Source organism: Sorex araneus, chromosome X (assembly GCF_027595985.1).
Source record: "Sorex araneus isolate mSorAra2 chromosome X, mSorAra2.pri, whole genome shotgun sequence".
Taxonomy (NCBI): domain Eukaryota; kingdom Metazoa; phylum Chordata; class Mammalia; order Eulipotyphla; family Soricidae; genus Sorex; species Sorex araneus.
The window spans coordinates 359391083-359416364 of NC_073313.1; the positions used below are offsets into that span (position 1 = coordinate 359391083).

General features: G+C 62.1%; 1 protein-coding gene across 3 annotated transcripts in view; it reads right to left on the reverse strand.

Moving 5' to 3' along the window:
* ADCY3 (adenylate cyclase 3) overlaps positions 1-25282 on the reverse strand; it is a 67123-nt gene that overhangs the window by 3298 nt on the left and 38543 nt on the right. For all 3 annotated transcript variants that reach the window (XM_055120945.1, XM_055120947.1, XM_055120946.1), the window contains exons 4-17: positions 9414-9544; positions 9186-9297; positions 8841-8968; positions 8120-8278; positions 7711-7876; positions 7492-7623; positions 6507-6649; positions 5715-5876; positions 4630-4717; positions 3850-3966; positions 1621-1880; positions 1354-1419; positions 704-785; positions 67-225 (exon numbers count right to left, since the gene is read on the reverse strand). In XM_055120945.1, the coding sequence (XP_054976920.1) occupies positions 67-225; positions 704-785; positions 1354-1419; positions 1621-1880; positions 3850-3966; positions 4630-4717; positions 5715-5876; positions 6507-6649; positions 7492-7623; positions 7711-7876; positions 8120-8278; positions 8841-8968; positions 9186-9297; positions 9414-9544 (1905 nt within the window). The remainder of the gene's footprint in view (positions 1-66; positions 226-703; positions 786-1353; positions 1420-1620; positions 1881-3849; positions 3967-4629; positions 4718-5714; positions 5877-6506; positions 6650-7491; positions 7624-7710; positions 7877-8119; positions 8279-8840; positions 8969-9185; positions 9298-9413; positions 9545-25282) is intronic.

A 25282-nucleotide genomic window follows, 5' to 3' on the forward strand; every position in this document is an offset into this window, starting at 1 on the left:
GAGCCTTCGGGCACGGGTCTTGTCTCCTGTCGAGAGTGCCCCCAAGTGGCACCGCAGCGCCCATACCTCGTCCCTCTTCTTGGAGCCCAGGAAGTGGCGTGCCACGTGCTCAGGCAGCATGTTGGTGACCAAGGCCTCGTTCCAGCGTCGCATTTCATAGACCCGCTCCTTCTGGTCGTGGACCTCAATCTTCCAGAGGAACAGCGTCCGTGCCAGTTTCTCCACCTGAGGATGGGGACAGACAGGGCGCACTCCAGGCTGGGACCCCTCCTCACCGGGGGCACGCGAGAGACTGAAGGGGAAAGCCAGCAGGGAGAGGCCGCCAGGCGATCCCAGAGGCCTCCAGGGTATGCGGGGGGCAAGAGGGGACCTTTCAGCCACAGGTCCGTTCGGTGGGAGGGGGTGGCAGGGGGGGCGCTCAGAGCTCAGGGGCCCCCGTTTCCTGCAGATGCCTTTGGGTGAGCCGTGGCTGGACAGGCTGTATTTCCCACAGCCAACCACTAGGTGGCACAGGAGCCCCAGGACCTGTCCTGGAGCCCTTCCCGACCCCCCCCCCCCCCCAGGAAGGGGACAGCAGCATCTTCCTTGGGTGATTCAGGACACCAGCGCTGGGCTGGCGGGCTCAGGACCATGCCAGGGGAAGGCAGCTGGTGGGTCGGGGCTGGGGGGGGGAAGCGCTGCAGGAAGTACGGGAGACACTCACGTGGCGGGAGAAGTAGTAAAAGCTGAGCATCATGACGAGGATCATCACGGTCATGGAGTACTTGGATGGCACGAGGGGCAGGCTGCAAGGAGAGGGCGCTCGGAGCACACCCGCAACTCCTCACCCCGACCCCCCACGGGCTCTGCGCCTTCTCGAGCCAGTGGGCAGTGACACCAGCACCAGCATCAGCGGCCCCCGCCCCCTCCACTCGAGCCCACGGGACTAAGTCATTCCCAATAGCTCCCGCCACGAGCCTGTGAGGGCCACGGCGCTTGTCAGCAGCCTTAACCAGCAGTGCGGGATTCCTCGATTGCTGTACGAGGGGCCGCTGAGAGCCAACTCCTGTCCCCTTTGCAGGGACTCTCGGACCTTCCTTTAAAGCGTGGACTTCACGGTCAGAGGCAATGGAGAACTTCCAAGGTCCTCTTCGAGAGGCGCCTGAACCTGGGCCCGCCTCTCAGCGGGAGGGTGGGGGGTCCCCTCTTTCCTGCCAGAGCTGCTCCGATGATGCCTTCCCTCCCACCCTCTGACCCCGGGCAGGTTGAGGCCTGCCTCTGGGGACACATCAGCCTGGACCCGGAAGGCCTCCTCGGGGGTCTGGCACGGGTCTCCCCTGGGCCCAGTGCAGGAGGGGCCTGTGCCCCCCTTACCTGTCGGTGCCATTGAGCATCGGGGCGGGAAGCACCTGCATTTTCTCCAAGGCAACCATGGGGAAGCTACGGCACGGAGAGGCACGCACTCAGCCCGGGAGCAGCGCTGCCCGCCCACGGCCTCCCGGGGCCCCCGTGCCAGGTTCGCACCACCCAGGGCGGGCAGGTGAGGTGCCGTGAGCCTGGGGGGTGGGGGGCGAGACACGAAGCCACCTCTATGAGACTACGGTGTCGGGGGCGGGGGGCCGTCATGGGGCTTCCTCTTACTCGTTCTCCTGGAAGCGCCAGCGGTCGTAGTCGTCGAAGATGGGGCGCCAGGCATAGATGTTGACGACGGCCACGGCGCCCGAGACCAGCAGCATGAGCGTGAGCTTCACCATGTGGCTGACCTGCACCAGCATGATGCAGGCGACCAGCGACAGCACGGCCACGTAGTTGTAATACTTGGGGTTCTGCACGCAGCCGTCCACCACCTCCGGGCCTGCGGTGACGTTGCTGACGCCTGTGTAGTACTGGAGGCAGCTCAGCTGGAGGCGGGGGGGGGGCGGCGAGGGCACACACACGACGGTGGTCAGTGGCGGCCGCTACCCAGCAGTGCCCCCCCTTCAACAGCCACAGCTCCCCAGGGCGCCCCCAGGAATGATGGGAAGCCCCTCCTGCACCCTCTCACCCGGCCAGGGCTGAAACATGGCACATGGCAGGGGCATGAAGGCGCGGGCAGAACTCGGCACCGCCGCCCTAGTGTCAGAAATCCAGAACTGCCCGAGAAGCACCTGCACCGGCAGGGAACCAGAGCCGGAGCCCCACCTCGAGGGCCCCACTCCAGAGCGCTCCTACGCCAGGTGGGCAGGACGGCAGCAGCCGTGAGCCCAGCCCAGAAGGCAAAGGACCCTGGCCCGAGGGAGTCTCCAGCACACACCCTTCCTGGCCTCTGTTCCCTCCTTCCACGGTGCCAGGATTTCCCGGCTGCAGACTCGGAAGCCCCAGGAGGGGCCTTGGGCTTCTCTTCCCCATGCAGCCCGGGGAGGGGAAGGTTCCAGAATTCCTCACTCTTTGCCTTTCAGGAATGTTAATCCAGAACTCACAGCTTCTCCCAGAAGGGAGCATAAAATGAGGCTCCCGTAGCCATGTCACCGGACTCCGTGCCAGGCTGTTTTCGCCCGGGGCGGGGGGTGGCGAGTGAGAGCCCTCCCTGCCCCAAAGGACCCAGCCCCGGCAGCCAACCTCTACTAACCAATCGCTGCCACACTCCAGGCCACTTTACACATGCTTGAGCCGAACCTCACATGAGTGAACATATGCCTGGACCGCGCGGCTGCTTCATGGCCGCGAGACACATCATCATAGAGGGAAATAAATATGTATGCCTCTCGGAGAGAGGCAAGCTACAGAGAGTATCCTGCTCGCACGGCAGAGCCTGGCAAGCTCCCCCTGGCATATTCGATATGCATAAAACAGTAACAATAACAGGTCTCAATCCCCTGACCCTGAAAGAGCCTCCAATCATTGGGAAAGACAAGTAAGGAGAGGCTGCTAAAATCTCAGGGCTGGGATGAATAGAGACGTTTACTGGCACCCGCTCGAGTAAATTGATGAACAATGGGATGACAGTGATACAATCAGAGGACCCTGGGGATTGTGTGTGTGTGTGTGTGTGTGTGTATGTGTGTGTGTGTGTGGTGGGCCCACATCTGACTGTGCTCAGGGCACTTTAAGTGGTGCCGCGGATCAAACTAGGGTCGGCTGCGTGCAAGGCAAGAGCCCGCACCCCTGGACTGTCTCTCCAGCGGCATTTTTATCCAGGCGCCACCCGCACGAGTCTCTCTGCTGAGCTCTTCCCCGTGCCCAAGCTGCCCAAGTCTCTGACAGTAACAGAACGTCACTGTCACCGCCCACACAAGAGGGAGCACCCCAGCTGACGGGGAGCCCGAGGCTGCCGTGCGCCCGGTGCCGTGTGCTCCATCTCTGCACCCGCGCTTGCATCTGCTGCCCCCTCCTGCCTGCCCTCGGGGTCCCAGCAGTGCTGCCAGGGCTGAGGTGGTGGAGCAGGCTGGGGTCTGCACTGTCCCCGGGACTCAGCAGAGGCCCCCGAAGCAGGGACCAGTGCAGATGCGCACACAGGGCCGCTGGGCGCCACGGCCCGGGGGCAGTGAGGCACAGGAGGGAAACGGGATCAGAACCTCCACTCTGGGCTCTGGCTGACCAGCTGTGTCATCTAGACTAAGGGAAATGACACCACCACCACCCCCCACTCCCGGGCCCTGCCTGTGAGACGGGGGTGAGGAAACCAAGTGTCTCAACACTGGTAGGTGCCCCCTGAGCCTGGCATGTGGGACCGGGCCCCTGGGCCCTGCGGAGTCCGTTCTGGAGTCCCCTGAGGAGGCCTCTCCAGCGTGGCCAGGGCCGTCCACTGGGGGCCTCTGTGCCACCGCAGGGTGTCCAGCTGGGGAGGAATGAGAGTGCCTGAGCTGACCACCGCCCACGGCGGGAACTCACCATGTCCACCACGTTGGCCATGACCAGGATGAAGATGGCTAACATGGCCCATGTGTTCCTGGCCCAGCGGGTCCGGTCAATCCAAATAGAAAAGGCCACGAGCTTCTTAGGAAAGTTCTAGAAGGGGTGGAGTTTCAAGGGTCAGGAGCCTTCACAGTCACTTTTCTCTTTCTTGTTTTCGGGCCGCACCCTGACGGTGTTCAGACTCAGGGACTGTGTGAGATGCCGGGGGTCGCACCTGACAGGTGCCTTAGCCCCTGGATCTCTCTCTCTGCCCCCTCCGCACAGGGCGGCCACCACGGGGAACGCAGAGTCCGCCCGAGTCACCCAAACCCCCGGTGGCCTGCTGAGGCTTCAGACTTCCGGGGCTGGTGTCAGTCCTGCCGGGCTAAATGCCAGCTGCAGGTACCTGGGTACCTGGGGGTGTTTCCAGAGCAAACCCAGTGAACGGCCCCAGCCAGCAGGAGCCCACACCCCATTTCTGACACCAGTTCAGGAGACACTTTGGGGGTCTCTCTCCACTGCTGCAGTGTCCCTGCGTCCTCTGCCACCTATAGCATGGGTCGAACCCTGGGCACCTCGCAGGGGAAACCTGGTCCCTTGGCTGCTTGTCAGATCCTTGGCCCTCGGGCGGGTCCACTCTCGTACTGGCTGTTGGCTTTCCCACAGCCCTCTGGCTCACAACTCAGCCTTACAGGGCCACAGAGGTCAGTGCTGAGTGTGGGATTAAGGGATGCTGAATTCCGGGGAGCCGGGAGGGGCCAGGGGCACGCCTCTTACCCGGGGAAAGATGGAAGCCAGTGAGCAGATGGTCAGGACCAGGAGCAGAACCTCCCCCACCACGAAGGTCACATAGTTGGTCATGAGCCTGCAACGGAGAGACCAGAGGGAGCAGCGAGTGGGTGAGAGGCCAGGAGAGCAAAGAGGAGGGGGCCAGGCAGGGAGGGCCACGTGACACAGCCGCGGTGCGTGCCCATGTGCGTGCCCATGTGTGTAGCGGGGGGCGGGGGGGTCCTGGGGCTGCCCACTGAGTGCAGGGCAGGGAACGCGTGACCCTCCCCGCAACTGCCGACTGGGAAGCTCCCCCCCTGCTCAGAGGAAGCCAGGCCCCAGAGGCCCTGGGCAGGGCGCGAGGAAAAGTTGGGAAGAGACTCTCTGGAATGTTCTGTGACCAGCGCTGCTTCCTCCTTCCCTTCCCCGAGCTGCCCCCACAATCACAGCAGCCCCTTCTGGCCTTGCTGACATGTCGATTGCCCCGGCATCGGGGATGAAGGGGAGAGGCTGGAGCAGCCCGGCCCCACGCCCCACGCCGGCCTCCCCTCCCCTTTATGGGGCATTCTGCTGCTGACCGCTGGGCGCAGCCTCCTGGCTCCCCATGTGGTCACTGCGAGAGCCCCCCCCCCACCCCTGTCACGCCCTGGGCCCAGGCAGACACCGCAGAGGCGATGAGATCAGGCACTACAGCGACTCGGAGCAGCAGGGGAGTGCTCCCCCACCTTGAGGGCCAGGGGCCACTGGGCGGACTGTCCGCAAGGGCTCCGGGCTCTGGGGACCCCCATGCAGGGGCGAGTTGATTGGCCCTGGGAAGGTCCGAAGGAGAGTGGGGTGGCCTGTGGGCCGGGCCCAGAACACCCCACCTTCCCCCAGGGGCTGCGGCTGTGCTGTCTACCCAGGAGCCGCACACTCGCCAGCGCCAGGGGCAGGAGGCTGAGCCCAGAACCTTCCGAGGCGGCGGCGTCACCCTGGGCTCCTCGGCCTCCCGAGCCCTGCTGGGGTCCCCATCGGGCGTCCGTGATATTCCGGGTACTGAAAGGCGCTGGCAGCTGGGCGGGGAGTGGTAGAATCCCCCAGGAGCGCGTCCTCACCAGGGGTCGATGAGGGTCTCCACGAGCGCCGTGCAGAACAGGACCACGCAGGAGCAGCTGAAGGCGGCCCCGCTCTGCTTCTCCTTCTCCACCGAGTAGCGCGTCTCCATCTCGGGGTCCATGAAGCGCATGGACAGGAGGAAGGTGTTTCTCTTCTTCACCCTGCGGGGAGCGAGCCCATGGCGCTAGGACATGGGGAAGACTTTTCTCTGGCCGCAGGCACACTCGTGCCCGGCTGGCACGCACACGGCCCAGCATTCACGTGGCCCTGACACCCCCGGCCCAGCACTCATGTGGCCCTGACACTCACACCAGTCCAGCACTCATGTGGCCCCGACACACCCGGACCAGCACTCACGTGGCCCTGACACCCCCGGCCCAGCACTCATGTGGCCCTGACACTCACACCGGTCCAGCACTCATGTGGCCCCGACACACCCGGCCCAGCACTCATGTGGCCCCGACACACCCAGCCCAGCACTCACGTGGCCCCGACACTCACCAGTCCAGCACTCATGTGGCCCTGACACTCACCGGTCCAGCACTCACGTGGCCCTGACACACCCGGCTCAGGACTCACATGGCCCTGACACACCCGGCTCAGCACTCACGTGGCCCTGACACACCTGGCCCCGACACACTCGGCCCAGCACTCACGTGGCCCTGATACACCCGGCCCAGCACTCACGTGGCCCTGACACACCGGGACCGACACTTACGTGGCCCTGACCCTCACACCCGGCCCAGCAGTCACGTGGCCCTGACGCACACCCGGCCCGGCCCTGCACTTACACCTGCGCAGACTCGCGCTCCAGCAGCGCCTCGTTGAGGAGCTGGTTGAGCTCGTGCTCGTCCTGAGACGCGTCCACCACGCGGTCAGCCAGGTCCTGCAGGCGCAGCCTCCGGCGGGGGTTGGGAAAGGCGGGGTTGTCGGCCTGGGGTGCAGGTGGGAGTGGGGAGGGGTTGGAGAAAGACAGGGTGGTGGAGGGGCGAGGGACAAAGGCTCACACACCAGGCCATGGCGGGCAAGGGCCCAGCTCCTGAGCCATGTGGCCCCTGAACCGGCAGCTGCAGTGGTGACCCCTAGTGTGGTGGGGGCAGCCCCCCAGCCCCGAGCCGCTCTGGCACTTCCTGCTGCGGGACCGGAGCCTCACACCGGGGAAGGACTGGCCCCTCCCCCCGATCCTGGGGGCTGGGGGGCTGTTCTGGTTCCAGCTCGAATGCCCCGGACAGAAGGGGCCCGGGAAGGGCGACATCTCCCCCTTCCTCAGGGAAGTCAGCCCGGGAAGGGCCACCTTTTGTCACAACAGAAACCATCGTGGGTACTCGCCCAGCACACGGTCAGCCCGGGTCCCATCCCTGGGACTGTGGATGGTCCCTGAGCACTGCACCAAGAGCAGCCCCTGAGCACTACTGGGTGGGGTCCAACCCCCCACACACACCCCACGCCTCCAGAAAAGAACTCAACTGACTTTATTTAAGCCCCATCGACCTTGTCCTGCCACACCTGAGCAGGCCCCAAGAAGCCCCTCACCCAGGTGCCCCCCTCTCCGCCACCGGGTCAGCGCTTGGGTCTGTGCACAGGGAACCCAGCCCTGACGTCACTCCCAGAAGCCCCAGATCCTCTGGGACACTCCAGGGACGCAGGACCCAGACAAGGCCTCAGACCAGCACCTCTTGGACACGCCCCCTCCCCCCTATAGCTGAGGAGACGGTGGGGTGGGGCCTGGCCCGGGAGCACTGCTGTGGGAGCATCCCCAGCCTGGCCCGGTGGTACCTCGGTCTCCTGCTCCCCGGGCTCCTCTGTCGTGGAGCCGCTGGTGTGGGCGTCGCCGTTGGGCTCCTTGGTGTCAGTATCGATGAGGATCGGGGTGTTGGGCCTCGAGGCGGTGGGCAGGCCATTGGGCACCTGGGAAGGACGGGGCGTCAGGGGCGGCTCCGCGCAGGCCAGGCCACGCCCCACCCCGTGCCCCCGCCCCCGCGCGCCCAGCCTCACCGAGCCGGCCTGGGAGTTTTTCTTCACGTAGGGCCCGGACGCGATGACCAGGTAGGTCTCAATGCCCTTCTCGTCCAGGTAGTCGCAGCGGCTGCCCCCGTCCCCCGGCTCCACGTCAAACTCGCCCTTCAGGCAGTCCATGGTGCTCTGGGAGATGTGCACGCGCCTGCGGGCACGGGGCGGGGGAGTCACCCCGCGGCAGGGCCAGGATTCACTGGGGGTGGGGGGGCTACGGGGGTGGGGGGGCGCTGAAGGGGTGCAGGAGGCCGCAGGGATGAGAAGGGCCGAGGCTGCGGGGGTGAGGGAGGAAGCAGGAGTGTGGGGGACCATAGGAGGCTGTGGGGAGCTGCAGAAGTGGGGGGGGCTGTGTGGGGAGGCGAGGGGGGACTGCAGGGGTGCGGGGACTCACCCTGGGATGCCCCCAGACTCCATCTTGTTGGCCACAGTCACGTCCGTGGACCACACGTCGTACTGCCAGCGCTTCTGGCCCAGGACGCCGCCCAGCACGGTGCCCGTGTGCACCCCCACGCGCATGTCCACCCCCGTCTTGGTCTTCTCGCGCACGAACCTGCCGGCACACAGGAAGGGGGGGTCACTGCAGCCCCTGCCCCCCCCACAGAGACCCGCGAGGCCCCTTCCAGCCGGGACCCCGGCCCCGCAGAGCCCCCAGGCCTGGGTGCGGCCGAGGCGGTCACGGCTTGGGGGCACACGGTTACCCTCCATGCCTCTGGCGGGCGCGTGGAGGCACAGTGGCCGGGGGACACGACACCCACAGCCTCTCGAGCGCATGCCTGACCCTCCCCACATTGACCCCAGATCCTGGCCAGCTGGGTGAAGCCCCCGCCTGACCCGGCCTGACTCGGGGACAAAGCCTCAGCCAGGACGTCCTCATAGCTTGGGTGTCCCCCAGCCCACCAGCAGGGCACCAAGAGAGGCGCCCCGGTGTCCTGGGGCGGGGGAGTGCTCAGACAGAGTGCCCATGAGGCCCTCCAGGTGCCCTCCCTGCCACACTGTGACCGGGTACAGTCAGGGGTCTGGCCTGGCTGGGGGGACCCGGCGTGGAAACGTGATGGGGAACACCCGAGACCCCCGGGGGAGGGGGCGCCCAGGACGGGGCCCGCCCCACTCACCGGATGGCCTCGACCATGGCGAGCCCCATGAGGATGGAGCAGACGGCGTGGTCCTCGCGGTAGTCGGGCAGCCCGCAGATGCAGTAGTAGCAGTCGCCCAGGATCTTGATGCGCAGCTGGTGGTACCTCTGGGGGGCGGGGCCGGCGTGAGGGGCAAGGGAGGCGGGGCCGCAGGGCGGGGCGAGTGGGATGGGGGTGGACGCCCAGCACGTGCGTGGGGGTCGGGGCGGGGCCGCAGGGCGGGACGCAGAGGGGGTGACCAGCACCGACAGCGCCCAGCTTGGGGGGGTGGTGGCAGCAGGGCCGCAGGGAGGGGCGAGGCGGGACGGGGGCCCTGGCACTTACAGCCGCCAGCTTGTCGAAGCTGGCGAAGAGCTGGTTGAGCAGCTTCACCAGCTCCTGGGCGCTGCAGCCGGACGACAGCTGCGTGAAGCCCACGATGTCGGCGAAGAGGATGCTGGGGGGCGAGGGGGCGCCGTGAGGCCCGCGGCACCAGGCCAGCCCCCGCCCCCCGCCTGGCTGGGCTCCCCGAGCGGCCCCCCCAGGAAGGTCCCGGAAGGACGCCGGGCGCACCTGACGTTCTCGTGGCGGTACATGTACATGGTGGTGAACTGCTGCTGGTCCTTCTGGCTCTCGTCCTTCTTCATGTCCTTCAGCATCTCGTCGGCCACGTGTTTGGGCAGGATGGAGAGCATAAGGTTCTCCTGCAGGGGGAGGAGTGGTGAGGGGCGCCGGGACCCTCCCCACAGGCCCACGGCAGGGGTGTGCCCGGCGCCCCCAAGCACAGGGCACTGGAGGACTCTCATGCTGGGGGCACTGTCCAGTGGGCAAAGTCGGGGGGGGTGGCGAGCAGGCTGATGGGGGGGCCACAGCCCAGCAGCGGGAGGGCTGAGGAGAGTGGGGAGGGGGCAGATCCCGCAGAGGGCGGTGTCAGGGCGGGGTGGGGCTGGAGGCGGAGGTGGCGGAGAGCAGGACACACACTCCCGTTTGCGATCCCCGCGCAGCCGCACCAAGACCTGCCGGCAAGGTCGGGCCGAGCCCAGCCAACTACCACCCGGGCCGGGGAGGCCAATGACCGCGTCCCCCAGTGTCCCCGCGAGGCCCACGCATTGGTTGGGTGTCACTCTGTGGCCCCAAAGCCCAGTGAGCACCAGCCCCAAGGCCGCTCTGGGAATCCGAGGAGCCAGGTCCTAATCCAGCCGCTTCCTGGGGGAGGGGGCAGCTCCCAGGCGCCAGAGCAGGTGGGCGGGGCGGGGCCGTGTGCAGAGGGAGGGGCCGGTATCTGCAGACCGGAGAGAGGTGAGCGCATGGGGGGACAGACCCGGGGAGGCCAGGGGCCAGCGAGGAGAGAATTGCCAGAAGGTTCCAGAGGGCCAGAGCGATGTGCACAGGTGGAGCCCGTGCCTTGGTCGTGGCTAGCCCAGGCTTGATCCCATATGGTCCCGAGAGCACTGCCAGGAGTGATTCCTGAGTGCAGAGCCCGGAGTTACTCCTGAGCACCACCGGGTGTAACCCAAAAGGCTCTGGAGCCCAGGGAGAGAGTGACAGGGGGCATGCTCCCACCCTGCGTGGGCGCCCCAGGGCCAGGTGGGACAAACAGCAGCAAGGGGGGGGGGGCGAGGGGGCATCGGGACTCACAGGAGCTGATGCCTGTGCTGGCCGTGGGCCAGGTGGAGACCCGGCTGGTGGGTGCAGAGCAGGGGACCTGGGCGCAGAGACCCCGAGTCTGGCCCTCCAGGCCCCAGCCTGGCAGCTGAGCCCCTGACTCCGGGGGGTCCCTGCACGCAGGGGACAGCGAGCCCACTGCCCCGGGCCCGGCTCTCTCCGCCTCTATCTGGGTGGCAGAGCGTCTGCCCGCAGCTCAGCTCCGCTCAGGAATGAGAAACCAAGTAAGCCCAGAGTGCCCAGCCTGGGCGTGGGGTCTCGGGGGGGCCCTGCTGCCCAGGCCCAGGGGGAGGGGCGAAGGAGGAGGGGGCGCTGGGTGGGGAGGAGGGGTTGCAGTCGACTTGGAGGTAAAGTCAGGGGCACGAGCAGACGGTGCTGGGGGCAGGAGTCAGGGCCCAGCTCTCAGCCCTGTGCTCCCGGGACAGAAGGACGGGGACAGTGGGGTCCCCTGAGTACTCAGGAACGGGGTGCCCCCCCTAGGGCGGCCCCCCAACCAGCTGGAGCACCAGGCCTGGACTCCCTCTGCTGTCCAGGGGCGGGAAGTTCCGGCGCCTCCGGGGAGCAGGAGGCTCTGCGGTCACTCGGTTGAGCCTGGGTCTGTCCAGTCCGGGCAGTCTGAGGAAGGGCCCCAAAGAAGCCCCTATCCTGTCAGCCGGGTCCCTTAGGGAGGAGGGCGCGTGGGGAGGGGACAGAGGCCCCAGGTGTGTGGGCGGCAGGCCGCGGACACAGGCTGGGCAGTCGAAGCACCATGCCAACCCCGTCCCTGCCCCCTTTACCTGCAAAACCCCACGGCCGGTGCCCACAGACCCAGACCGCTCCCGCCCTCTCCACCCACTCGGCTACCCGGTCCCTCCTGAGCCCTCAGGGGCATCCAAAGCCGATCACCTCAGGCCCTGCAGGTCCCGCCCTGCCCTGCAGGGGGAGCTCGTGGCCAGGCAGGCCATTTCGGATCCCCGAACCTTTCTGAAAGGGCTGTGAGTTCTCGAGCAGAAGGTCAGGCCTCCCAGTGCACGCTGTGAAGCCACCCCCGACAGCAGGCCCCCTGGGACACTCGTTGGCCCAGGTCTACAGGCCCAGAAGTTTCTGGGCCACACGGCCACAGCAGCCACATACACGCCACCCAGCACCTCCGAATCCCACAGTACTGACATCAGATTAGATGGGGAACTCACAGAGACGCCAACTGAGCCCAGCAAACAAAAATGGTCACACGGAAGGCTCAACTATGACAAACAGCTTAATAAACCCTCAGACAAGGACTGAACCGCCCCCAGAGTGAGATAGAACCATTTGCACAAATTTTCTTTTACTAAAATATTTTTGATAATCCCTTTAGCCATTGAGTTGTAACCAGCGATGTAAAATACATTCTCGTGTGCTGCTAAGGCAGCCTTGGGGAGCGGTTGGGAAAACAGGGACAGTGGTAGAGGGATCATCACTCTGGGGGTGGGGCTGGTGCGGGGACATCGAAAGCCTGTAACAACCATGTTACGAACAACTTTGTAAACCATGGTGTTTAAAGAAAGTATTTTATTAAAAAAAAAAAAACACATTCGGGGCTGGAGCAATAGCACAGTGGGTAGGGCGTTTGCCTTGCACGCAGCCAACCCGCGTTCGATTCCCAGCATCCCATATGGTCCCCCGAGCACCGCCAGGAGTAATTCCTGAGTGCAGAGCCAGGAGTAACCTCTGAGCATAGCCGGGTGTGACCCAAAATAAAACCAAAAAATAAATAAAATAAAAATTTAAAAATAAATAAATAAAAATTCAAAAAAAAAAAACAACATTCAGCCAAACTCAGAAGGGTGAGTAAGGCTGCAGAGTCTGCCCCAAGGCAGCCGATAGAAAGGGTTTTAAATGCACACACACACACACACACACACACACACACACACACACACACACAGAGCAAGGGAAGGAGGGCAGGCGGGAGGGATGGCAAAGGCTGAGACAGGAAGGAACATTCTGGTGAAGGAGAGGCTGGCCCGGGCCCGCCTGCGTCACAGCCTCCAGGGACTCTGTGACAGCGTCCCTGAGGGTCCACCTGGTGCCAGGCTCTGCCCCGCCTCCCCAACCCCTCTCCCCAGGGTGCTGGGGTGTCCTCTAGGCTGGTTGGTGCCTGGACCCAGCACCCCGGGGCAGTCCTGACCCACTGCATTTCTCCAAGGCTTTCAGCCCCCACAGGCTCCCCCCACCCTGCTGTCTGCTGGCTCATGGGGGCACCCCTCTCTCTGCCCCTCATGTGCACCCCCATTACCGTCTGCACCTCTGTTTCAGCCTCTCATAAAAGAGGTGACCGGGCAGAGGATACCTAGTGGGTAAGGCACTTGCCTTGCATGTGGCAGACACGGATTCCATCTCCAAGACCTCAAATGGACCTCTGAGCCCCACCAGAAGGGACCCCTGAGCATGGGATCTGAGGTGTGCACCACGCCCCCAAAAGTGTGAGAGGTCGGCTCTGTGATGTTCTGGAAAATGCACATATCCACATGGCAGATGGACAGTTCTGTCCTAGGTGCCCGGGTCAGACACCCCAATATCGAAGGGTTCGTGTTCTTGGGGAAGGACGGAGGCTAGGGTCCGAGCGCTTGGTATGGGGCAGGGATGGAGAGGAGGGGGCACCCAGAGTGGGAGACCTGCCCGGGGACCCCAGCGTGAGGCAGAGCCTGCACCCCTAAAATAGCAGTGACTGTGTATTTCTGGAGTCATCAGAATGTTCCAGGCCTCTGACCCACTCATGGCCCCTCTGGGAATTCATCCAACAGAAATAACGGCCCAGTGACACAGCCGACCCATCCACAGTGAGGCTCCAGCCTGCGGGGAGACCCTGAGCGGCCACCTGGGCGAGGGTGGACGAGGAACCGCTGCCAGGGCCGGGAGGGGACACTGCGATGTTGCCACGGGGACGGAGGGGGACAGTGGCTGCAGCCCCTTTACAATGAGACTCGTTAACGGAAATGAACAGGCACGTCCTGCGCCCCCAGTAGCCCCACGTGGCCCCGCCTGGCCCCAGGCTGAGGCAGCACCTTTTCTTAGAAAAGGATGATCCTGGCGGGTCCCAGACCCCCATGTCTGCAAGGCTCTAACCAGAGAAAGGAAGGACCCCCAGCCCCCAGCCTCCCAGGGGAGACACAGAAGGCCCATGGGGGACCGACATTCACATTCTCCTGGGTGGGTGGGGGTCTCCCAGAGTCTCAGCCCTAAGTGGAACCAACAGACCAAATACGAGGCCTGGGATGAGGTCACCCACAGGGTGGGGGGGCAGCTGACTACTTCAGCTCAGAGGGGGACACACGGGCTGCCACAAGGGCCCCTTGACACCTGGTTAAACTCGGGGAGCTCAGTGTTACTCTCGGGATGGCCCGTAGGAGCAGGGGCTGTGGTCCTGGGCAGCCGGGCTCAGGGCTGTCCCCACATTCAGCTAAGCACATGTGCACAACCTTTAGGCCAAATACCCCATTCTGGCCCCTGGAGCAGCAGCTGCCACATCTGGGAATCCTGCCCACACCTGGAGGCCCCTCCCCACACCTACCCCACCTGGGAGTTCCTGCCCACCCTGGGAGTCCACGCTCACACCTGGAAATCCCACCCACACTGGGGGTCCTGCCCCACACACACCTCCCTCAGTGCAACCCAAAGACCCCCAGGCCAGTCTGTTCAGGTCCGGCAGCACGGCCACTTTGGGGGCCTGAGAAGAGGAGCAGAAGAAGGAGCTGCCCCCCATCGCCCTGCCTGCCCCGGTCGTGAAGGCCCCACCCACAGCAGGGCTGGGCAAAGGCGGAGCCCAGGACTCAGGGGTGTGGCACTGGGAATGCCAGACCCAGGAGCACACAGCAGTGAGTCACCCCGTGGTGGAGACAGGCCCAGCATGCATGTACGCTCACTGTCCAGTTAGATATTATGGAGTTTCTGGAGCGCGTGGCCACAAACGCAGCCCACGACACCTCCAAACTCTACAACACTGACGCCCAGTAGCAGCACACACAGTTAGATGGGAAAGGAGCATAGACGTCAACTAAGCTCGATAAACAAAAGCAGTAACACAGAAGGCTCAACTAGCAACCACAGCTCAGTAAACCCTCAGACAAAGACTTAATGTCCCCATGGTGAGATACAACAATTTTCACAAATTTTCTTTGACTGAAGTCTTTTCTGATAATTGCATTAAGCATTTAGTTGTTGGGTTTTTTTGTTGTTGTTTGTTTTTTGCTTTTTGGGTCACACCTGGCAATGCACAGAGGTTCCTCTTGGCTCTGCACTCAGGAATTACTCCTGGCGGTGCTCAGGGGATCATGTGGAATGCTGGGAATTGAACCCGAGTCGGCCACGTGCAAGGCAAATGCCCTACCCACTGTGCTATCGCTCCAGCCCCTAGCCATTTAGTTGTACTGGGCAATATAAAATGAATTATTTTGCACCCCGTTCTTCTGAGGAACTAGTGAACTCTATACCAGGACCAGGAGTGAAGGGGAGGGGTGTGGCCAAGGACAGAGGGCGTGGCCAGTGATGGAGGGGTGTGGCCAATCAAGGGATGGTTGTGGCCAATGAGGGGGTGTGGTGAATGAGGAAAGGGTGTGGCTAAGGGTGGAGGGCGTGGCCAAGGTGGGGGGGTGGGACAAGTTATCAGGAATCAAGGGGAGGGGGTATATCAAGGATGTATATAATATATTTTCCCTTTTTTCTTATTTATTTTTCTCCTTTTGTTTTTTGGCCACATCTGGCGGTGCTTAGGTTTTACTCCTGGCTCTGTGCTCAGGAAACACTTCTGGAAGATCTTGGGGGACCATATAGGATGCTTGGGGTAGAACCTGGATCAACCACATGCAAGGCCACTGCCTACCCACTGTACTATTGCTCTGGCCCCATTTTTATTATTAAAAAAAAATCTTACTTAGTTTTTCAGGTTTTGGTCATACCCAACAGTACTCAGGGGCTCCTCCTAGCTCTATGCTCAGGGACCATACCTGGTGCCAATGATAAAACCCAATCGGATGCATGCATGGCAAGCGCCTTAACCCCTGTACTATCTCCCTGTGGGATCAGGGGCTGGGGGTCACAGGGTGCTGGGTCACAGCAAGTACAGAGCCTTGAGTTCACTTCCCATCCCCTTTTTGATTTTGGACATTAGCTGTTTTCTAAAAGCAACATTCAAAGAGAAATTGAAGCTGGCACCCCTCACCTTACAACTCCCGAGTTTGGTGTGGAGTCACTCACATACCCCACCTGAGCCCCCCTCAGATGCCCCCTTTTCAGGCTAGAGCTGCCCCAAGTTTGGCATGTGCCTGTTACATGGGGGCACGGTGACTCTGGGTGGCAGCATGGATGTGTTCTGGAAAACTGGACTGTGAGACCTGGATATTTCCTTCGCTTGAAGCTACTTCAAACGGAAATGACTGAGTCTGGGCAGGGGTGGGGAGAGCTGAAGAGACAAAGCACTAAAACTGTGCAGCAGGAGTTGGGGATGTGGCATGGCTCAGCTGGTGTCGGGGCTCAAGGCTCCACCCCGGCACTGCCTGCCCCGGGCCCCCCAGAGGACATCCTGGTGTGGCCCATGGCAAGCGCGTCACACTGCGAGGCCTGGCTTCCCCGTGTGGAACAGGGGCTCCCCGAGGCCTCTTTCCTCAGCAAGGACGAAGTCCTACAGAGTGACCGTGTCAGGAGCTCCAGAAAGTGTGTTTATGAAAGGTGTGGCGGGCAGGTCCCGGGGCCCCCTGGTTACTCCAGGGTGATCTGGGAAGCGCCCAAAGGAGAGAGAGAGAAGGGGCAAAGGGGGACCCAAATGTAAGCGCAAGAGAACAGGATGGCAGGGGCAGAGTGTGGAGAAGAAAGAGCCGGAGAGAGCTTGGGTGGGGGGGTGCTTTTACACGCAGGGGGCTGGGTCTGAATCCTGGTTCCCCGAGCCTGGTCCTTGAGCACGGCAGGGAGCGACCGCCACAGCATCACCGAGTGTGGCCCAGTAACCCCCACCAAAGAGTTTAAACAGATCCACCCTTCAAGATGCCTTGGCGTCCTGTCTGGTCCCCCAAGGACTCCAATACAGAGGTGGGGGCGGCCAGGCGGTGATGGCGAGGCGAGGTGGGCTGAGGGTCCCGTCCACAGAGGAGGCTCCACACCACAGCCCTGGGGCAGCCGCAGGTGGCAGAGGGGCCGCGGCACTGGAGACCCCAGGAGAGAGAGCTAGTGAGCGCGTGGTGTTGGGAACAGCCAGGGCTCCCAGAGCACTGAGAATGCTCTAAGAGCCCGAACAGCAGTTCAGGTAGAGCAAGTGGGACCCCACCAGACACACCCCGTGAGGAGGGAGGGAGTCACCTCAGGACGGGAGGCTGCCCCAGCACTGCCCAGCCCAACTCAGGGAGTCCTGGCCCGGGGCGCCTACGCAACACCACACGGGGCCCCACAAAAGGGTCTGTGGGTGCTTTGAAGCAGAGCCTGGAAACACAGCGAGGACGCCAGAGCCCTGACCCTCTCTGGGGACAGAACCCGAGGGGGCCAGGAATGAGGAAGCTTCCTGAGGAGACCTGCTGTCCCCCGGCGCGGGGACCGGGCAGGCCAGGACGGCCCCATCTGCTCTGAACCACACGAGCAACGACAGCTACTCCCACTAGACTCCGTCCGCTCGCAAGGCCCAGCGCGCCCTGAGGAGAAAACGGGCATTTGCGTCTGCGCCACAGAGAAACACGAGGGGCCACTCGGTGTCCGGGGAGCAGAGGAGGGAGGAGGTGCTGCCATTCTCGGTTCCGGGGGAAGTCGCCCCCCAGGCTTCGGAGGTGGCTCCTGGGCCATGTGGGGATGTGGCCCGGCCAGGACCGGCCCCATGGCAGCAGGCGTGGCTGGGGTGGCCGCGTGTCCCGGGCCGCGGCGCTGCCGACTGGCCCTCGTGCCACAGCCGTGACCCCGCCGCCTCTCCCGGGGCAGGCTCGGGACTGACGCTAAGACACAGGAAGGAGCTGAGCGCTGCTCCCCCGGGCCCCAAGTTGTTACAGGCGATACTCTGATGAGGCGTTCAGGAGTTAATTACAGCAGGGAGGCCCGCGGGGATTTGGGTAATTGAGCTTGGCAGGAGAAGCTGTTTCTGCAGCATCCTGGCAAAAGGGGCTGAGCGTGTTACTGTGTGAGAGGGTGGCTTTACAGCTACGCGTGCACATGTGTGTGTGTTTGCGTGTGTGTGTGTGTGTGTGACTGTGTCCTCTGAGTGACTGAAAATCACTCTGTGTGTATCCATGAAAGTGTGTGAGGGTCACTTTATGTATGTCTCTGTATAGCTCTGCGTGTGTGTGTGTGTGTGTGTGTGTGTATGTGTAAGGATCACTGGGTATGTGTGAGAGACTGAATGACTGTGTGAGGGGGGTGTGTATCTGTGTGTGTCTGTGTGTAACCATGTCTCTGTGTGACTGAGGGTCACACTGTGTGTTTCTGTGTCTGTGAGTGTATGTGTGAGCGTCACAGGGTGTGTGTATAATTTGCTATGAGAGGGATTATGTCTCTGTGTGTGTGGCTGTGTCTCTGTGTGTGAGTGTGTGAGTGTGTGTGTGTGTGTGTGTGTGTGTGTGTGTGCGTGTGAGGGTCATGGGGGGGGTGAGAGAGACTGAGCATGACTACGGATCAGGGGGACTGTGTATCTCTGTGTGTGACTGTGTGTGAGGGTCACTGTGCGTGTCTGCATCTGGAATCTATATGAGGTGAGCCTGTGAAGTCTGTGCGTCCCGTGTGTGTGTCCACATATGTCCGGGATGAACACATACAAGCTCTATGCAGTCGTATAAGTGCACACACAGTCACTGCCACCCGCTGTGGGCGGAGTAGTTCGCTCGGGTCCACATTTACCCGGATTCTTGGCGCTTCCAGGCCACGAGGAACATGGAAGCCAAAAGGCCCCTGAGCACCTGCCCTACTACGTGGCCCCGCCCACACACTGAGAGCCAGAAACTGGGCAGGGCGGGGCGGGGCCACCCCCACCTGAAGCGCAGGGTCACAGGCCCAGTGACGCAGGACAGAGTGGCCCTGCCCGCTCGAGCTAAGTGCCAGGGAGGTCAAAGGTAAGCAGTCCCCAGAGTGGGGCAGTGTGACGGCAGCTGGGGGCGGGGGGGAGCAGTCAAGGCCGACTGAGCAACAGAGCCATCACTTTGGCCCAAGGCTGGAGGGGTACATGGGTGGATATGGCACAGCTGGAACCAAGACCCCCTGCCGTGAGCACAGACACCCCCCCCCCCACCGGTGACCCCACATGCTCCTGGTCTGCCGGGGTCCTGAGCAAGCTGGGCCCCGCCGGAGATGACAGACCCAGGCCAGCCCAGCACTCCTGCCTGGGCACGGGGACAGAACTAGTCACCTGCCAGAGACAGGGGCCACCGAGTGCACCAGGAGCGTGCTTCTCGGGGGGTGGCTCTCGGGGGCGCCCGGGATGGGCACGTGTGGTGCCGGGGGGGGGGGCCTCCGCAGGGCGGCGCTGGCACAAGGCTCCACTCTCCACTCCGTGGAGGCTCTGCAGCGTTAATGAGCTGTCAGCTAGGAGACGGCCCCGGGGACGAGGCGTCACTCTCAGGAACACACGAGCAGAACTTTCCATGCTGGCGGATGCGGTCGCCCGCCCGGAGCGCCTGCAGGAACTGACATCAGCTCTGGCGGGAGCCGCCGGCCGCGGCGGGGACAGTGTCGAGGAGGCCACAGTGGCCGTGGGCCACCGTGGCACAGTGCTGGCATGTCTGGGCGGGCGCACGTGCCGCCCACCTCTGTCCACAGCCTGGAGGAAGCTGCTCGCCCCCGGCACCCCGGGCGTGAGGGGCCCGAACTGAGGAAGTCTCCAGAGAACGGGGCTCGGGGGCCGGCTTCACCCCAACGCTCCTCTCGGGGTCTGGCTCTCCCCTCCACCTCCAGCCCCACGGCCAACCCTGCCGCCCCCCCAGCCCGGCTCCCAGCTCCTTCCTGCCTCGCCCCAAAGACCAGCAGGGCTCTCGGCCAGCCCACCTCAGTCCCCCAACCTCGCTCCTCACTTATCCCCCCCCCTGCCGCACCCCTGCCGAGTCTCCTCTCTTGGGGCTCAGGAACAGCCCCTGAGAATCCACATCCTCATAGTCCTTAAACCCAACGCCGAACCCACCTCCCCGAGGCTCCTTGGGGAGCCGGGCCCTGTCCCCCAGGGTCCCCACATTCAGCGCCCACTGACCTCCCTGTCCCAGTGCGACCACCCCCCGACCTCTCCTGGGCCCCCTGGCTGCCAATGCTGCTCCTGCCCCCGGAACCTCCCGCTGCACCCCTGCGGGCCACCGCCTGGGCCCCTTGGAGTGCTGCCTGCCAGGGTTGCCTGCCAGGGGTGGGGGTGGGGGAGTCCAGAGTGCTCCTTGGTGCCCGGAGCCCGGCCCCCCCCCCAAACCCATGTCTTTGCTCAAAGCCACTTCTTTACCCCGGGGGTGTCTGTCCGAGCCACCCTGCCCGCGGCCCGCCCCAGCCTGTGCCGAGACCATCCTTGGGCAGGGAACCGCAGCCGTGCCAGCACTTCCACACTCCCGGACTCGGGTCCTCGGACACCCCAGTGCCCCCCTCCCACTCACCCGGGGGCCTCCCCTCCTCGGCGGGGTCTGGCCACTTCCCTCGCTGCAGTCGGACACACCAGAGGAAGCCCAGGGCCAACCTCAGCTCCCCCAGGGGACGGGCCAGCATGACGAGGCCGGGCAGGGCTGGGCATCAGCTCCTGCTTCGCCGCCCCCAGCCCCCAACCCCCAGCCCCCAGGCCCCTCTCCTGAACACGCACTTTCTCTGCCTGCCGGGTCCATGCTCCTAGCCGGGAGCCCCCTGCCTTGCAGCTCCCATCCCCTCCATGCTGTCACCTGTCACCTGTGGCACTGACTCACGAGCACTAATTCCTGCTTCAGGGCAGGAACTCGGGTTCGAAGTTGGGGGGCAGCCAGGACACGGGCGTGAGGGGAAGCAGTCTGCAAGGACGTTTGTTAAGGTGATGCTGGGGCAGCTGTGGGGACGGAGGTGAGGGTGACACCTTAGCCCCCTGCCCTCGCTCAGGGCCGCCCCCGCTCCTCCACCAGCTGCTGGAGCAGGGCCAGGCAGGAGCATGGCCTCAGAGCTGCAGGCAGGGGGAGGCTGGTGAGGGCAGCAAGGGCTGAGCTCCGTGCAGGGGAAGGCGGCAGCGAGCTCAGTGGCCCTGATGGCCCGAGAGCTGCCCGCGGGCACAGGTGCCCGGCAGAGCCGTCTTAGAGGCCCTGAAGTGTCCCTCCCGGCATGCACTTCGGGTTCTGAGCAGAAACCGGCCAGCCCCCACCGTCCCGTGATGAGGAGCCGCTGACCCTCGGAGGGGACAGTGAGGGTCCCCTGACCGAGGGGCTCCCAGGGAAGGCGGGCAGGCCAGCGCCCCCCACCCCCGCCAAGATGCCCTGCGTGCCTCGTGACGGCGTGCGCTGGCCACGGCTCCCAGCGGCTGCTGTTGCCAGGTGCGTGGGAGCCTGGCAACCCCGCAGTCCCCAGCCAAGCCCAGAACATGGCGGCGAGGGAATAAAGACAAACAACCCCGCCCTTTCCCGGGCCCGTGGGCAGAGCAGGGAGAAGGCGGCCCACCCCGCCGCGGAGAGGTCAGCAGGGCTCAGCCAGCGCCATCAGGCCCTCCCACGGAGGGGAGACTACTAGGCGTCAGGCCACCAGAAGCCAGGTTCCTCCTGCCTGATAGTTCCCAGGTGCGCCATCAGCCCGCCAACAACCTGGCTCCCCCCCCCCGCGCCAGTCCCAGGGACAGCAGAAGCCCCCCACCAGTGCTCCTCATGGACGGGGGCAGCCAGCTCCCTCCTCAGGCTGAGGACAGACCCTTCAAGGACCCACCCCACGTGACAGGTTATCCTGTAGCCCCCAGGCCCCTCCTATGAAGAACACACTGAGAATTCTGGGTGGGAGAGGGGAGGCGGGTACTCTTGGGGGCCTCTTGGGGTCCAGAGGCCACTCCTGGATTCTCAGCCAATTGCGCCAGATGGCTCTGTGCCCAGGGCTTCTCTCTCTCTCTCTCTCTTTTTTTTTTTTTGCTTTATGGGTCACACCTGACAATGCAGAGGTGTTACTCCTGGCTCTGCACTCAGGAATCACCCCTGGCGGTGCTCAGAGGACCATATGGGATGCTGGGAATCGAACTCGGGTCGGCTGCGTGCAAGGCAAACGCCCTACCCGCTGCACTATTGCTCCAGCCCCCCAGGGCTTCTCTCAGCGGTGCGAAGGGGACCACGTGTGCAGGGACTGTGCCCCTCACACTACCTCTGAAGCCAGAATAGCAGGTTCCTAATGGCTGGGGATGAGAGTGAGGTTGGTGCTTTTAGAATCCACTGAACAGAGCTAGAAAACAGGACCCGAAGGATAAATCCACACTCCGTCTCTACCAGTAATTCTTCTTTATACTTGTCCATACAAACCAAGGTTTAGTGCTAAAGAAGGACTCTTCCAGGCCTCAGTTTACCTGGCTGTGACTTGAGTCCTGAGTCCACAGCGAAAGAAGCAGCTCACAGAATGTCACCACTGTCTTGGGGCCCATTCCCCGGGGTGGGGGCTCTCACGCAAGTCCCATGGAGGAGCAGCTGGGTTCCGAAAGCAAACGTCTTCTCCACATAAACAAGGGCTGTGGATGCCCACTAGAAGGAGCATAAACTGTTTGTTCTTCCACATGAGGCCGTTGCTCATATTTACAAACATCAGGAAAGCACATGCCAGACTCTTCAGCAAGTTAGGCACGAATGACCCCTCTGCCGAGATGGCTCTGCCCCCAAGGATGGAAACTGGACAGAGGCGGACACCCGCAGTCCAGTGTTAGCAGCAGGATTCGCAACGGCTAAGAGGTTTCCTCAATGGAATGGGGACACCTATCCCTCCACGGAGGGATACATCGACACCCGCCATGGCCGGGGGGAGCCTTCGCACTGAATGCAAGGAGGGGGCAATGTGGTATGACCATATTGTGAGGACACACTTATGTGAGGTGTCCACACAGGCTAATGTCTAACGATGGAAGGAAAAATGGGGGGTGCCAAGAGCTGGGAGGATGAGGCTTAAATGGGCAGAGTTTCTGTGGGTGGGCCTGGGAATGTTCGAGAAAGAGACAGCTGTGATGGTGCCCAGGGTCATTCAGAAATGGTTAACATGTCAGACAGGCTATGCATGTCATACCCTGCAGACTTTTACATGCACATATAGGTATGTCTATACATGTACACAACACATATGTATATACATATCTCTCTATATGGTTTGGGGGCCACACCCAAAGGTACTCAGGAGTTAATCCTGGCGTTGTGCTCGGGCAAACATATGCAGTGCTAAAGATCAAACCCGAGTCATCTGCATACAAGGTAAGTGCCTTTCCTGCTGTGCTATCCCGTCAGCTCCAACATAGATACATGTTTTAGTTTTTTGGTTGGTTATGTTTTTTTTTTTTTTTTTGCTTTTTGGGTCACACCTGGCAATGTGCAGGGGTTCCTCCTGGCTCTGCACTCAGGAATTACTCCTGGTGGTGCTCGGGGGACCATATGGGATGCTGGGAATCGAACCTGGGTTGGCCACATGCAAGGCAAACGCCCTACCCGCTGTACTATCGCTCCAGCCCCAGATATGTTTTTTAATGTGCATGGCCCCTGGATCTTCGGGTTAATGGCACGTGGCTGCTGTGTTATGCTATGATCAATGCACTGCAAATCTCTGACGGCGTTTATCACAGTCACGGCTACCACTGCACGAGGTGGGGGAAGAGCCAGACTCCAGCTACAGGAGCCCCAGAGGGTGGACCCGACCCCTTCTCCAGGACAGGAGGCAGAGGTGTCGGGAAAACGCATGTGGTGACGCCATGGAGGCCCAGAGCCCTCCCTGAGGCAGCAGATCCAGGGACCGAGCAGAGCACAGGCATCCTGTCACATGCAGACATACGGCTGCGCACACGTATGTGGAAGCCAAGTGGACTCTTCTGGAAAGATTCCTGGTGAGCAGGGGGCAGGCAATGGAGGGGGAGTATGGGAGGCAGAGAAACTTACATTCCATGGTTAGCCCCTTTCCGTACTTTCATATTTTTGGTTTTGGTTTGATTTGGGAGCCAGACCCTGGCGGGGCTCAGGAATTACTCCTGTCTGGGTACTCAGGGATCTCTCCTGGTGGGGCTCAGGGATCGAGCCCAGTCAGCCACTCACAAGGCCACGGCCCTCCCTGCTGTCCTACCTTCCCAGCCCATCCTTTCATCCTTTATGTATTTTTATAATGTCATACTTTGTACTTACTTTTTTTTTTTTTTTTTGCTATTTAAAACAAACTAAAAACGTCCAATAAATGTTTGCTTTTTCTATTATAAAAGCTAGATCAGGCCAGCGCTTCAGCCAAGAACAGCCTGGAAGCAAGAGGAAAGGCAAACAGCCCTTCATAAGCGCCGGGACTGGGGAACACCCTGCTCTCTGGGGGACGGGAAACAGTTGCGTGGGCCCACTCTGCGCTGCCGTCTGCTCCCCGGAGACGAGGCTGCACGCTGGGCAGAGAATAGGGCTGAGAGAAAGGAGTACAGGCAAGGGGACCCACAGAAGGGTGAGCCCAACATTCTCTCCAGGACCCCCTGGAGGCTTCGGGGGACCAGAGGTGGGGAAGTCAGGGGAAAGCAATGGAGAAGAAGCAAACAATGAAAGATTGGTTCGAGGGGGAACAGATGGAGGGAGCTGAGTCTCATAGCGGGTGGAGCTCAGGGTGCCTAAGAGCAAGACCCCCAGGGGCTGCGACCTAAGAGAAGGCAGAGCCCTGGGAGAAACCGAGCGGCCCGATTCCACCCACCCGCTGCAGGAGAAGCAAATGCACACAGGCACAGCCTCGCCCGGGACGCTGCTTTTCTCCGTGCCCGACAGCCGCTGTGCGGTGCGAGAAGGTCACAACAGGGTGCAGAACCCACAGTAGAGTGGACTCGAAGCATTCAGACACTATGTTCCAGAAAACAGATGGCAAATGGAGGACTAAACAAACAAGCACAAAAAAATTGGACTTTTTTTTTTTTAATGAAATGGAAATTCGAGTACTGAAAAGAATACAATGGTTGACATTAGGGATGCAGCCGATGGTCTGAATCAGCGCTGGACAAAGCAGAGGAGAGAGGGTTGGTGAGCTGGAGAGAGAGCCGCGCGCGGGCCTGGCGTCCAGGAGACGGACTTCCATTCCTGCCACTGCCAGGGGTAATCCCTGAGTACTAAGTCAGGAGTAGCCCCTGCATACTGCCAGATTGGGCCCCAAACCAAGAAGGGTCAGGTACTAGAAATCAGGAAGTTAGGTCTGAAGCTTTATGAAAGGGAAAGAAAAAAATTGGAGGGAAAGCTTGAGACATTTCTATAAAATCTGGTAAAATTAAAGGGTTTGAATAAGGATATCTAGAGTCCTAGGAGAGGCAGGATTGGGACAAAAACAGCATGACACTGGCTGAGAAGCCTCAAAACTGATGAGTCATCAAGCCATCAATTCAAGAAGCTACTCGATAACAAGTATTTACAAAGAAAACTCTCAGTGGGGCCGGAACCATAGGACAGCAGGTGGAGCACTGCCTTGCACACAAGCAACCCAGTTTTGATCCCCAGCATCCCATATGGTCCCCTGAGCCCTGAGCATCGCTAGGTGTGGCCTTAAAAAAAAAAAAAGGATTGAAGGAAGGAAGAAAGGAAAAGGAAAGTCCCAGACACATCAATGTAAAAATGCTGAAAACCAAAGATTGGAGAAAACTGTCAAAACAACCAGAGATAAACAGGTCATTCATTGGAAAGGAACAGAGGGCTGTGTGATACCTG